Source organism: Bacillus rossius, chromosome 2, assembly GCF_032445375.1.
Source record: "Bacillus rossius redtenbacheri isolate Brsri chromosome 2, Brsri_v3, whole genome shotgun sequence".
In the NCBI taxonomy this organism is placed as follows: domain Eukaryota; kingdom Metazoa; phylum Arthropoda; class Insecta; order Phasmatodea; family Bacillidae; genus Bacillus; species Bacillus rossius.
In genome coordinates this window covers 125,351,242-125,363,876 of record NC_086331.1, presented here as the reverse complement: position 1 = coordinate 125,363,876, position 12,635 = coordinate 125,351,242, and the positions used below count along the sequence as shown (strand labels likewise).

The 12,635-nt window shown below is 37.4% G+C and overlaps 1 protein-coding gene across 7 annotated transcripts in view; it reads left to right on the top strand.

Moving 5' to 3' along the window:
• The window catches only part of LOC134529777 (GTPase-activating protein CdGAPr), a 99,165-nt gene that overhangs the window by 20,286 nt on the left and 66,244 nt on the right, over nt 1-12,635 (top strand). For 3 of the 7 annotated variants that reach the window (XM_063364208.1, XM_063364210.1, XM_063364214.1), the window contains one exon: nt 10,747-10,911. In XM_063364208.1, coding sequence (XP_063220278.1) covers nt 10,771-10,911 — 141 coding nt within the window. In that variant the 5' untranslated portion in view covers nt 10,747-10,770. Of the gene's footprint in view, nt 1-5,333; nt 5,463-7,287; nt 7,576-10,746; nt 10,912-11,250; nt 11,321-12,635 lie in introns of those variants that run through there. The other 4 variants (XM_063364211.1, XM_063364212.1, XM_063364213.1 and 1 more) reach the window with 3 other exon arrangements.

Here is a 12,635-nt window from a genome sequence, read left to right as displayed (position 1 = left end):
TATTTAAACTTCTTTTGTCATGGGAACGCAAAGATACGGATTTATAGAAAGAAAAGAAAACGAGATGACAGAATGGTCAGTGAGGCGTCCGCCAGGGGCAGTTCATCGCTCAAATATGAAACCACTTTTGAACCCGGCCGTCGTGTGCCGACGTCGGACGCCACAAACCTCGCTTTTGAGAAGACAGTTTGAGGATTTACGCTTGAATCACAACAACGCGACAGACGCGATGCGAAGAGCGCGACGCGACAGCAAAACATCGCATTATTGTGAACCCGGGGCTTTTTAACCGCGCGCCGAACAGAAATCACACTCTCACTACATATACGACAGACATCAGTGTTTTAAAAAATGTGTTTAAGGGGCCCGCCTCGTTAGCGGTGTATGTGTGTTAGTGAGGCGGGATGATAAGCGCGACGCTCACCGGTGCTTCTAGCGCGGTATCGCCTCTAAGCGCAAGGCTCTGAACTGGCGCGCAGTCTTCTCGTCGTCACAGGATAACTGTGATATTTTAGCGGTGACCGTAACATTATATTGCGGAGCAATGAAGATAAAGGGGTAATGCAAGTCCCTTAAGTGCTTTCAAGGGTCTGTGTGGGTTGCTTCATGCCTAAAAATTACTCTGAAAACATGGGTTTTAGCCATTTTAACCCTTCTAAAAATACAGTTTAAAACTTTAATCCGAAATCAAAAGTACTTTTCGGCCCTCAGCGAACTCTTGAATGCTTTTCGTAAGCAGACTCCACCTGGATATCTTGACTAGTTTCGAAATCGCGTTGTTTTTCCTGAAGCTCTGCGCACCGTGTGTGTGCCCGGGTGGGCGGGGCCCTTAAACTGGCGTATTTGCGTAACATTTGTTTAATCAAAATCCAATATTTATGTGAAAAAATAAATCTTTGTACGTGAACGTGTTAAAAAGTTTCACAAACGAATTTAGTAAAGTAAGCAGGAAAAAAAAAAACCGATAAAAATTGAATTACCAATCACCGGGAAAGAAGATTGGGATGTAACTTCGCGCTCCCCTGACGCGACGGAAATAGAAATAACTTTCTAACCGGCTGACCGGAACCTCTGTTCTTCCGTGAATTTTATCTCGCTGACATCACAGATGCGCTGAACTTTAGAAAGTTATTTTATTCGCGTTACGTCGATTGTGCTATTGTTATTCAAGCATCATCATCCTTTTTTTTGGCTTAAGCTTAATATATAGAAATGCTTACCTACGAAAAAAAAAAGTTTACATTAGACACTAACACTGAGTGCAACTTTCATCAATTAAAAGCATAGTTAACCTTTCATCTTTTAACGGGTTGAAACAAAAATACATTTCTCATATTTCAGGCTCGTTTAATTCCATAGGTTATACATAGGTTTTTTTTGTGTATTTAGTTCAAATAACTCACGAACACTATAAACATTTACTATCTCTCCAAGGTTTGGTTGCACAAATATGCTTGCATCAGGGGCGTAGCCAAGGGGGGGGGGGGGGGGTTGGGTGTCCAAACACCCCCCGAAGTATTAAAAATATATATGTACTTATGACAAAATTTACACTTGTATAGCTGTTGCAAATGCACTTGCATAGATGAAACTAAGAAAGAACCCTTGAGCAGATAACCCTTAATATTCAGCAATTAGTTTTCAACAGTGTCTCTTTAAAAATATCATAAAGTCGGGACACAAATTTATGTTATTTAAATCCAGTATTTTAATTACGAAAGTGCTTAAATAGCACCAATTTGCACATTAAAATCAAAAAATTTCCGGAGGAGGGCCCCCCCACCCCCATCCCTAGTACGGGGGCAGGGTGTAAGTAAACACCCCCCCGAAAAGAAATTCTAGCTACGCCCTTGCTTTCATTGCCAGAAAAAAAAATGCGTTTTCAAACTTAAAGTTTCGTTACTCTCGAGATGTTTTAAACTCTCGTCGGAATGGAAGAAGCGAGCACGCACGCACACACGCACGCACGCACGCACGCACGCAGGCATGCACGCACGCACGCACGCACGCAGGCAAGCAGGCAGGCATGTTGAAACGCGCTGCGGAGGGATGCTGTGAGTGCCGCGATGTGGGGCGAGGGAGGGTGGGAGTGCAATGTGGAGGGGGAGGGTGGGGAGTGTTGGGGAGGGGAGGGTGGTGTGAAGGGTGAGGAGGCGGGGGAGTGCGGGGATAGGGAGTGGGTGAGGAGGGGGAGTGCGGGATGGGGATGGGGAGGGCAGGGTAGGGGGTGGGGTGGGTGGGGAAGGGAGGTGGGGGAGCGGCGGATCGATGCCGCCGGGCCGCGGCTAGTAGCGCCGGGAGCGCCAGTAGCGCCAGTGTCGGCCGCCGCTCCGCCCTGGTCGCGCCCGGCTCGCCGCGCGCCGCGCCGACCCTGCAGGTCCGCTGCAGCTGCTGCGGGGGTGCCGCCGCGCCGTCGTCCCCGGCGCCCGGCGCGGCGGCAGGGCGACGCGACTCCCATGCGGCGCGTGCTCACCGTGTGTAGGGATGCGGCATGGGACTGTTACTCGGTAATTCTTTAGCTTTAACAGATCGCACACAACGGAACCATTTTCGGCAGAAAGTATTTAAGTGAATACAATTGAAAACTATCATTTGTAACACCCCTCCCCCCTCCACCCCCCAAAACCCATTTTATGCATTTTCAAATTTGAATGACTTAGAATTTATATTTCTAGAGCCCAAACACTTTGATGAATTCAGGTAGAAGCACTGTTGCCGAAGCAACTTGAATATTTCCAGTCATTTGCAGGGCCGCTGCAAGGTAAATTGGCACCCTGGGCGAAAAACCTTAATCCCCCCCACCCCCCGCCGGACACCCCAAAAAAAATTTTCCTTGCCTCAAAATATATCACGTAAGCCTAAGAGTTTGTCAACAATCAAATGTAAGCATGCTTGCGTTTTTTTTTTTACTTATTACAAATCATAAACAGGTCACCGTGGACTTTAAATAATTACTTATATCAATATAGACATTCCAAACTGTTACAAAAATCCATTTTCATCTAGTTTCAATAATCGTTAAACATATTATATCAGCTGTTATGTGTCGTGCTGCGCCGCCCCCAGATACTTGGCGCCCTAGGTGGTTGCCTAGTTCGCCTATATGGACGCGCCGGCCCTGGTCATTTGTTAAGGTACAACTTTTGACCAAAGTTTATTTTGCTAGTTATTAAATGTCCCTGGATTTGTAGGGTGTTTGAATTAAAATTTTTGAATTAACACATTTTTCTCATTATCCATAAATTTAAAAGCATCTTTGATTTCAGACATACGGCATCCAAGTGAATTGATTTAATTAGATGATACAGTCATAGCTTGTGAGGTCGTGAAGTATAGGCGTGAGGTAGGGAGGGATCGGGTGCAGACAGCAGCCAGTTTGCCATTTCTACTTCCATTCAAAGTCATGCTGAGACACAGCAGGGGGGCTACCTGACAATACTGTATACGGGGGATTCTTGAGTGAACTGTGATTTTTTTTTTTTTTGCTGCCAGGAAATCTGGGAGAAATCAGTGAATATTTGGAAACCACTCTTAATTAACCATCTATTTAGCTATGGAAACAATTTATTTGAAGGGGGGGGGGAACTCGCTGTTACAAACTTTGGTACTTATACCACTTTTGCATGTTGTTGTTTACTACCTCGCCCTCCTAATGTGATGTGACACACATACACAGACCTGTCGAAGCTTGTCCTTTTTTTTTCCTTGCTCCAGTTGTTACCCACAGTAATAACTGTAGATGCAACACAATTAAAAAAAACTGGCATATCCAGATATGTGATTTGACTCTAAATAACTGGATGAACTTAACTGATGCAATATACTGCACTTTTAAGTAATGCCAGGGATATTATTTTTATTGATTCTGTTATTGCTAAAATATGTGCCAGTTGCAGATTTAGTGAGACTGAACCTTAGCAGACATGTTGTCTAGAACGACATACCACTATTTTAGCTAATGCCAACAATCAATCTTAATCAAAGTAGAAGCAATATTTTTAATTTTTATATTTGTCTGGAGCCTAAGGGCCGCTTGCAGAGTCAGGTAAGTAAAATTTAAGCAAAAACTCTGCCGGTTAATGAAATGGAGAATACTTTACTTTGCCTGGAAGTCACGACTGTGCAAGCCGGCCTAGGTGGAAAACTGCTTACAAACCTATAAAAGAATCACATCATTCGGGATGGTATTCGAACCAGTGACCACATTGTTATAAGTCAGGAACACTGATCTCCTTACAGGGCCGCTGAGAGAGTTAAGAGGCAGTTAAGAGTAGTGGGATCATGAGCGTAAATCCTTGGGAAGGGGGGAGGGTCTGTGATTCAGGGAGGCAGTGGGGCAAAACAGGAATGATAAACTTAGTTCTGCGGGGCTCCCCACCCCCTAGAAATCCTACAGATTTTTGCCCCCCTTTTTTTTTTGCTTAACACCACCACTCATACCAAAAATATCCACGTGAAGAGTGTTTTCTGGAATAAATTCCATATATTTGTGGTTGACACAATATGTAAATAGTTTTACTATTGTTTGGTTGTATTTCATGAAATGACTTTATAGTGGTAACCTGTATTTTTAAGAAGCAATATTCATATTGATGTATTTGCAGAAAATCATTAAGAGAATGTTTTTAGATATTTCAGCAATAAATATATTACATTGCAAAGAAAAATAAATGTAATATATTTATTGCTGAAATATCTAAAAACATTCTCTTAATAATGTTAAGCAATTACATCAATATGAATATCGCTTTTTAAAAATACATGTTACCAATATGATGTCTTCATTTCATGAAATACAACCAAACAAAAGTAATAACTCTTTACATATTGTTTCAACCACAAAATATATGGAATTTATTCCAGAAAACCACATTTGGTTACATTGGAAAATTTAAGATACATACAAGTAGAGACAATATTTTGTGGTTTTCTTTTTAAGCCTATTTCATTTTTAAATCAGGAAATTTCAATGTTAATTTTTTTTAGTAAAGATATTGTATTATTATGTAGCTATTCAATTATTTAATCTAGTCCTATTTGTAACTATTGAAACTGTTTCTTAATATTTGTTTCAACAAAATATTGCCATTTTGACTATTAAATGATAAAGAGCAACACTCGTAACATTGAGTCATTGAAAAATATAATACAAAGTTACAGCTATATATGGGTTTTGTTAAAATTATTCTTTTAATTGATGTTTTCATGTTCTAGGCACTATGTAAATAATTCCAAATTATTTTCGGGGGGAAAAGCTTTGTTATAATTTAATTGTAAATATACACTATTGTTATTTTATTTCAGTATAATTGTGACACACAAAATTTTATTAGGTCTGAACATTCAATGAGATGACTTTGAAAAACTTGAAAAAACCTGGAATTTGGTACTGCCAGAAGAATGGACAACTTGACACAAGCTACGAGAAAGGCGAAGTTGCGATAACTACAGGACCATGAAAGGTGCAATGCCTTGATAAATGCAGGGCTCTGACCATTCTTGTCGCCCAGCATATCAGTTGTGCTTCATAAGTAATGAAATAATCAGTAATTTGGGAACTGAATTTTAAACTATGGTCATCAGATAGGAACTATTTTACAAATGGTACCACTTGTGTAGGGTATAGTTTAAAATTGTTGTGTTAATTACGAAAATGCCCTGAAATTAAAATTCATAATTTTCATAATATTTGTTATCATAGATAATGTTAAATTAATTCTAAGGTTTTATAAACTGGATCTTTTAAGGTCCAAAACAGAATGATACCAGCTATTCGGGGTCCTTTGGTGCAGCTTTGCTAAATATTCTCCAATTGGTGATTATAAATCAAATATGTTAATGTGTTAGAACTGCTTTTAGAGAGTTGGTGTGGCCATGTTTGAATTGAGCTGCCCAAAATCTCCCTGTGGTAAATGATGGCACAGAGTCGCCGTGCACACCGTCCAACTGGTCTTCAATTAGCGTATACGTATTGCCTTTCAAAAACAAATATTTAATGACACTTCGATACACATTTTTTTTTCATTTTCACAAAAATATGTGCATCGACTCACGAAAATGATGGTTAAAAAATCAATTCACGTCCAAAATGGCTGAAATTTCAGACAGTGTATTCCAAAACATGATTAAACACATTCCCCAATTTTTGTTGACGAGTGCTGCCATCTTCATGTTGAGGTCGGAAACTTTTCAGACAACCCTCGTACTTGGCCTTGAAGTCAACCCTCACCAGAGGAGATGTTGGAGATGTCATATAACAAGTGCGAAGCTAGCCAGACTTATGCTCAGATGTCATTGTGCACTGACATCAATATTGATCAACCTAAATATCGGCTAACCGAAAGCGTTTCAGTCTGCAAATTCAAATTTGTGTCTCACGTAGTTCTGCTATTGGGTGCTAGTGCGAGATTTATTGGCAAAAAACCAGAGTCTAGGCTCTGAACCAAAAGACAATTTTGTACTTATTTTACCAAATTATAGGCTTTCTTTGATGTGCTATTACTATTTTATGTAAGGTATATATTTGTAAGATGTGCAATACAAAATATAAACAATTTTATGTCTTTGTTTCATACGTTTTTAGTTAATTATCATCTATCTGAAAAATCAGTTTTCCGAACACCCCAAATCCCAAATTATTTAGAATAATTGATACTATTTTTTTCTCTCTGCTGGAAAGACTATAAGTGAACAAATAAGAAGAAAAGAAATGAGATAAGAGCTTGGTTAATGCTGAATATTTTATTTTATAGAAAATGGTGGTATATGTAAACAGAGTAGATGTATAATAAAGTAAATGTGGAAATGAGTGATCTTAATGTTTAAAAGAAATATAAGTGAAGAAACCAAATATGGTTGTATTTCATATCTTAATCTATTTTAATTACATGTTAATTAAATGGTAAATAAATACTTTAAGTCCAAAGCTATCCTTTTGAAAAAGCACATTTCAAAATTTAAATATTTATTTATTCATGGTACTTTTCTGTTAAGAAGATATGTTTAGTTTCTAAGCATTATGTAAGTATTATATGTAAGTATAGAATTGATTGATTTTATTTTATGATTACATAGTTTGTACAGTTGGCTAACACACAATTGAACTTGACAATAAAGGAATATACTGAGGAGCTCAAATGATTCAAACATTTTCAAAAAATCATAAAAATGAAATAGTGCAGCTAATTCACCTGAAACTTCTTCATTCAGTACAGAATCTCTGGAAGTTTTTTTGAAGGTTACAATGACATTGAGGCGGTATTCAAACTCGTCCCACACTTTGTGCAGTGTGACTGCGGTGATGGACTCAACCGCCACTGTGATTCGCTGCCTCAGCTCCAGCAAAGATTGCAGCCGGTGTGGCACAAGCACTTTGTCTTTAACGTAACCCCACAGAAAGAAACTGCATGGGGTAAAGTGATCATGGTAGCCATCCGCTTCACACCACATCATCTACCTGCAGAGAGATGTGTCTTTAAGTGTTCCCGTACAGCCAATTGCAAGTAAGACGCTGTACCATCTTATTGGAAGATGAAGTTGTTTGAATCTTATTCCAAATGAGGCATAAGCCACAAGGTAAGCATGTCAAGGTAAGGATGACCTATGACAGTTTTTTAGATGAAAAGGAAGGGCCGGTAAATCTACACCCTCAACATGGAATAAAACACATTCACTTTCGAGGAATCTTTTCTCTCATGCCCGATGGTGACATGGGAATTTTATGTTTTCCAAAAATGCACTTTGTACCTATTTACTTTGCCATTCATGTGGAATGTGGTTTGTCACAGAAAATTAACCTCATGGGCAGGTTTTTGTCACTGTCAATCCTCATTAGAACCTTGGAGAAAAATGCATAATGTGCTCAGTATTCATCTTGTTTGAGGCCTTGGACCAAATGGAGTCTGGTTAGTTTCACATGCAAAGGTTTTCGCAAGATTTTTGATAACATTGTTTGGGGCATCTACAATTCATGACTTAATAATCTTGCCTTTGCAAATGTACTCTCTTTCTTCAAATGTTTTGTACCAGGCGTAAATGAATGCCAGTGTGGGGGTTTTCATGTTAAAGTGAGTGCGGATTTCATGTTACACAACAGTTACTGACTCCTTTTTCGTTAACTGGAGCACGCTATACAGTAGGTTCCATTGTAGGCAATAGCTGTGGGGACCTACAATAAACTAATCCGGAATGCTTGTACAAAAACTTCCAGAGATTCTATACTTATTGAATGAAGTTTCAGATTATAGAGTGCACTGTTTCGTTTTTATGATTTTCTGAAAGTGTATAGATCATTGTATAGCTGTAGTTTCAAAATTTTCAGCCAGTGGCCTTTTTCGTAAAATATTTGTCTTCAGAAACATTTATTATTCTTTGTTTACTTGTACTTACCAATCAGTAAAGAGAAATGTATATTTTTACACCGAAATATATTTATTTACATATTTTATAATATTATAGATGTTATAATATAGTTTTATATTTTTTGTGTTAACATTCACAGAAGATTATGAATTTTTTTTACATAAATCACAATACTACATAATATGTATTAAATATTATGTGAAAATTAGTATAATGCATTATTATAACAAATATAATTAAGGTGCTATGCACATCAAGCTTAACTCTTTTGCTGTGGAAAAAGTAAGTTAAATTTTTACTCAGAAAGTGTAGCAGTGAGTGCTGAACAGTCAGCAGTTGCTGGCAAGAGTAACAGCACAGAGTAATAACACACACTATGTAAATACGCCTTTCTGTGGAGAAAAAAAACATGCAACTTTGTGGTATTGATTTTACAAATGAAAGTCTGAAGCTGTGTTTTCCTGGTAGTATGTATGGTGTACTTTGTTGTCACAGCTGGTGCCTAGTTGGCAATGTCACAAGTAATAAGATTAGGTATACTACGTGTCGAGTAGGGAGTTTGATTGCCTAGTGATATATGCTACCGATATCATGCTGTCTCCCCACAAAATGTAACCATGACTTTGAAGCTTTCCCCTTAATGGTTTCTCCACTAGTTGAAATAACGATTGTCCAAATATTTGCTGCAATATATATGAAGGATCATGTCAATACTTTCCTCTAACTTAGTATAGGGTTACACTTCACAGTGTGTCCAAAATGATAACACTTAAGTCTTAGAAGTTTTAATATTATAACAAAAAATAAAACATGTGTTGCACAGCTGCTTTATTTACCTACTTCTCTCATGTCCAGGCTAAGTTTAAATGGTTTTTAAGAATAATTCAAAACAGTTACTCTTCTTAAATGACGAGATGATGGCACCTGAAGTAATTTCAATAATAATACATGAGGGTTGATCGAAAAGTAATGCTTCCATGGCCGTAAAGTTTTTGTTACCAGATTTTCACAATTCTCGTACCAGAAAGCTATACGTGTCTTCTATGTAATCCCTTTCCGCTCACTTGCGCCAATGTGTAATTAGTAAGGCAAACCATAGGAGAAGAATGCCGTTTGTGTTGACACTTGCTTGAATGGCAGTTTTCACCTTGTTATCAGAACGAAAGTGATGTCCCTTAAGGTGCTCTTTCATGTTTGGGAAGAGGTAGCAAGTAGCAAGGCCGAGGCTTTGTGGCAGGTGTGATGGAACCTCTTTGAACTGCAGGCATTGCAAACCCTCTTGTGTTCCACATTGTCCAAGGTCATTACTTTTCAATCATGCCTTCCATAATAAATGAAGCAAAATACCCAAACACACAAATCATTCAGTTCAGTTTTGTCAAAAATTGGGAAAATTAACCCTTCTGTGTGTATCAAAGAACTGCACACATTTTTCACCAGTGAATTTCCTTTCTTGCTCTATTTCAATGTTTCTTCATCTGTCTGTGATGGTATCCATGTCCACAAGACATTAAATTCTAATTCATTCTTTTCTTAGGATTATTTCTTCAGCAAAATTGCTCTCACCAGTGTTATAGGACTTTCTTTCGTTTCTCTTTTCTTCTCAGAGTCAGTTTACAGTTTAATAACTGCTGATTTAAGTTTTTAATTTCTTTGAAATCTCTCAAAAATGAAGTGGAATTGGACTAGACTACTTACGGTCATCATTCTCAATTACCCTAGCCAGTAAGAAGCCACATACTATTCTTTACCATGTCACCCAGCCAGATCATATGATATTTGATACAATTGCTGTAAAAAAATTTTTATAACCACAATTTTTTTGATTCTATGCTACACTGGACTTTATTATTTTGTGTTTGTATTGTAATTAATGTTTTATGATGTGAAGCAAGTAGGATTTTTAATGAAAGCGGTAGCAGTTACAGTTTGTGGTTCCCTTTCCCGTAGTGTGTGCTAGTTCCTAGCTGTATGCTTTTTCCCCAACTTCCATTACCATCTCTACTTTGATGATTGGCTGTCTGCAGATTTGGAAATGTGCACACAAGCATAGCATTTATAATTATTTTCCATCTTCTGGCTTAACTTAAATTTATGAGAACCAAGTTGGTAGCCAAGTGGTTTGGAGCCCACTGTAATCTTGGAAATGCCTCTGTGCATAGCTGCACACCAACTTTGGTGCAAGGAGTTCTCGGTTCAAATCCCAGGTAAGGCATGGATGTGTCTGGCATTTATTATAGTGTAGTTAGATTAATTTTTGATTGTAAGCTGGCCACTTGTTAGCAGAGAGGCTGAAAAGATAAAATAACAATGAAATAAATTCTGAGAGATGTGTATTATTTATAGGAAAACTTTTAAATTATTGTATTTATTGAAATTTTTCAGAGTGGAAAATGTGCTTTATCTGACATGGAGCCAACACGGGGACCCAGTATACGAATTCACTTCTTGAATGCAAATCAGACTGTTCCTGAAGGCAAGTCTAGGTTCCCTAAACTTGATGAGTGTGCTCACTTTCATTATGAGCAAGTGGAATTGCCTCCGATACAGGTTTGTATTTGCATACCAATAACGCCTTACAAGTTCAACTAGTAATTAATAATTATTATTTGAAGTCAAAATTTTCAAATGTTTCAAACCTTGTATTTCAATCTAATAAATGTGTAAAGAGCTTACTATTAATTCTTGTACTTGTGTATGTACTTATGTATATTTTTATGCTTTTTTTTGTTCAAACAGAATTGATTTGCATTTTAATTCTGACATCACATCATTAATTATGTCTGTAGATGACCAAGGCATAAGGCAGCTGATTTTAGTGGAATGGAAACCACGTGAGTGGTTGGTAATCCTGAAAAATCATCCATGTCCTGATTGATTTGAATCTAGGTCCAGTGCACATCTTCCTATGCAGGCTAGATGCAGTAATTCTTCACATCGTCAATCAGCTACGAAATTGGTTTGTTATACCAATGTTCTTAAATTTTTTCATGCTAAAGCTGTGATACTTGAAGTTTTTAAAAACTTCATAGCAATATGATGATATTAATCAGTGATAACTAACATTGCCTGCTTTTTGCATCACTAAACTTTATCAATGGCATGGCTTACAACTAACTATGCTCATTTAAATGTAATACACAATACTGGAGCATGATTAGCTTCAGTAAGCTTTTGCTTTCATAGGTTACTTCATCATACACGTGTATAACTGTACCTATCAGTATTACAAAAAATAGGTCAATTCCACAGATTTATGTAGGATTATTCTTTTTGAAATCACTGAATTATTTTATTATGGACTTGCATTACCATTTTTCTACAACATGTTTATCACACTCATTTTTAAACATGCTAATACTAATACCATGAAAGTAGTTTTAAAATGTGTGTTATACTCTCTAGCTTCACTGTGTTTTTTTTTTAAATTTATGTTGACTACTTTGTAATGAAAATTTTGGTAAAGAAATTTTGTGCTTATTTGTATGAGTTGAGATTTATGTATAGTGCTTATTTATTTCTAAATATCTGCTTCTAGTTCAGAAAGATTTCCTGAAAGGAAACCATGAAAATACAGTGTCAAGGTGTTTCATATTTGTTATATCAGAAAAATTAATTTTTAATTATTAAAACTTATATGGATTTCCAAGTTAGTGTCAGCCAGTTTTTTCAAACAGAAATGTGAAACTGACAAGTACAAATATATTTTGATTTACAAACATAATTGTTTGTACAAACTGTATGTCAAGAGGCAAACTTTTAAAAAAAAATATTATACATGCTCTAACATTCTGCAAAACATTAATGTTAATTGATATACACACAGAGAGTCTCTCTCTCTCTCTCTCTCTCTCTCTCTCTCTCTCTGACACACAGCATGTTTGCAAATTGCAGGGCATATATTTAATGGGTGGCAGGGAATGCAAAAACAAGCAAATTTTGTTAAGAAACATATGTTCGGAAAAGCAATCCTAAAAAGTTAGAGGCGCAATCAGTTGCTAAAAATATTTGAATTTGGTGGGCTTCTGGGGACTACTTCACTGATTTAGCAGCGCAGTGGTGTTCAAATTCTCTGCTGGAAGCAGGCTATGATCCGGGCACAGATGTTTACAGTTACAGTTTCGCAGTTTGGTGTAAATTACCCTTTGTGGTATGAAACTCCCAGTTTTAGGCAGTCACTGGTTAAGCCATAGCTAGGTCTTCCTATTCGGTGCAAGCCCAACATGCAAACATAATCACTGTGCTGTGCACAAGACTGTTGGCTGCAAGTGCGT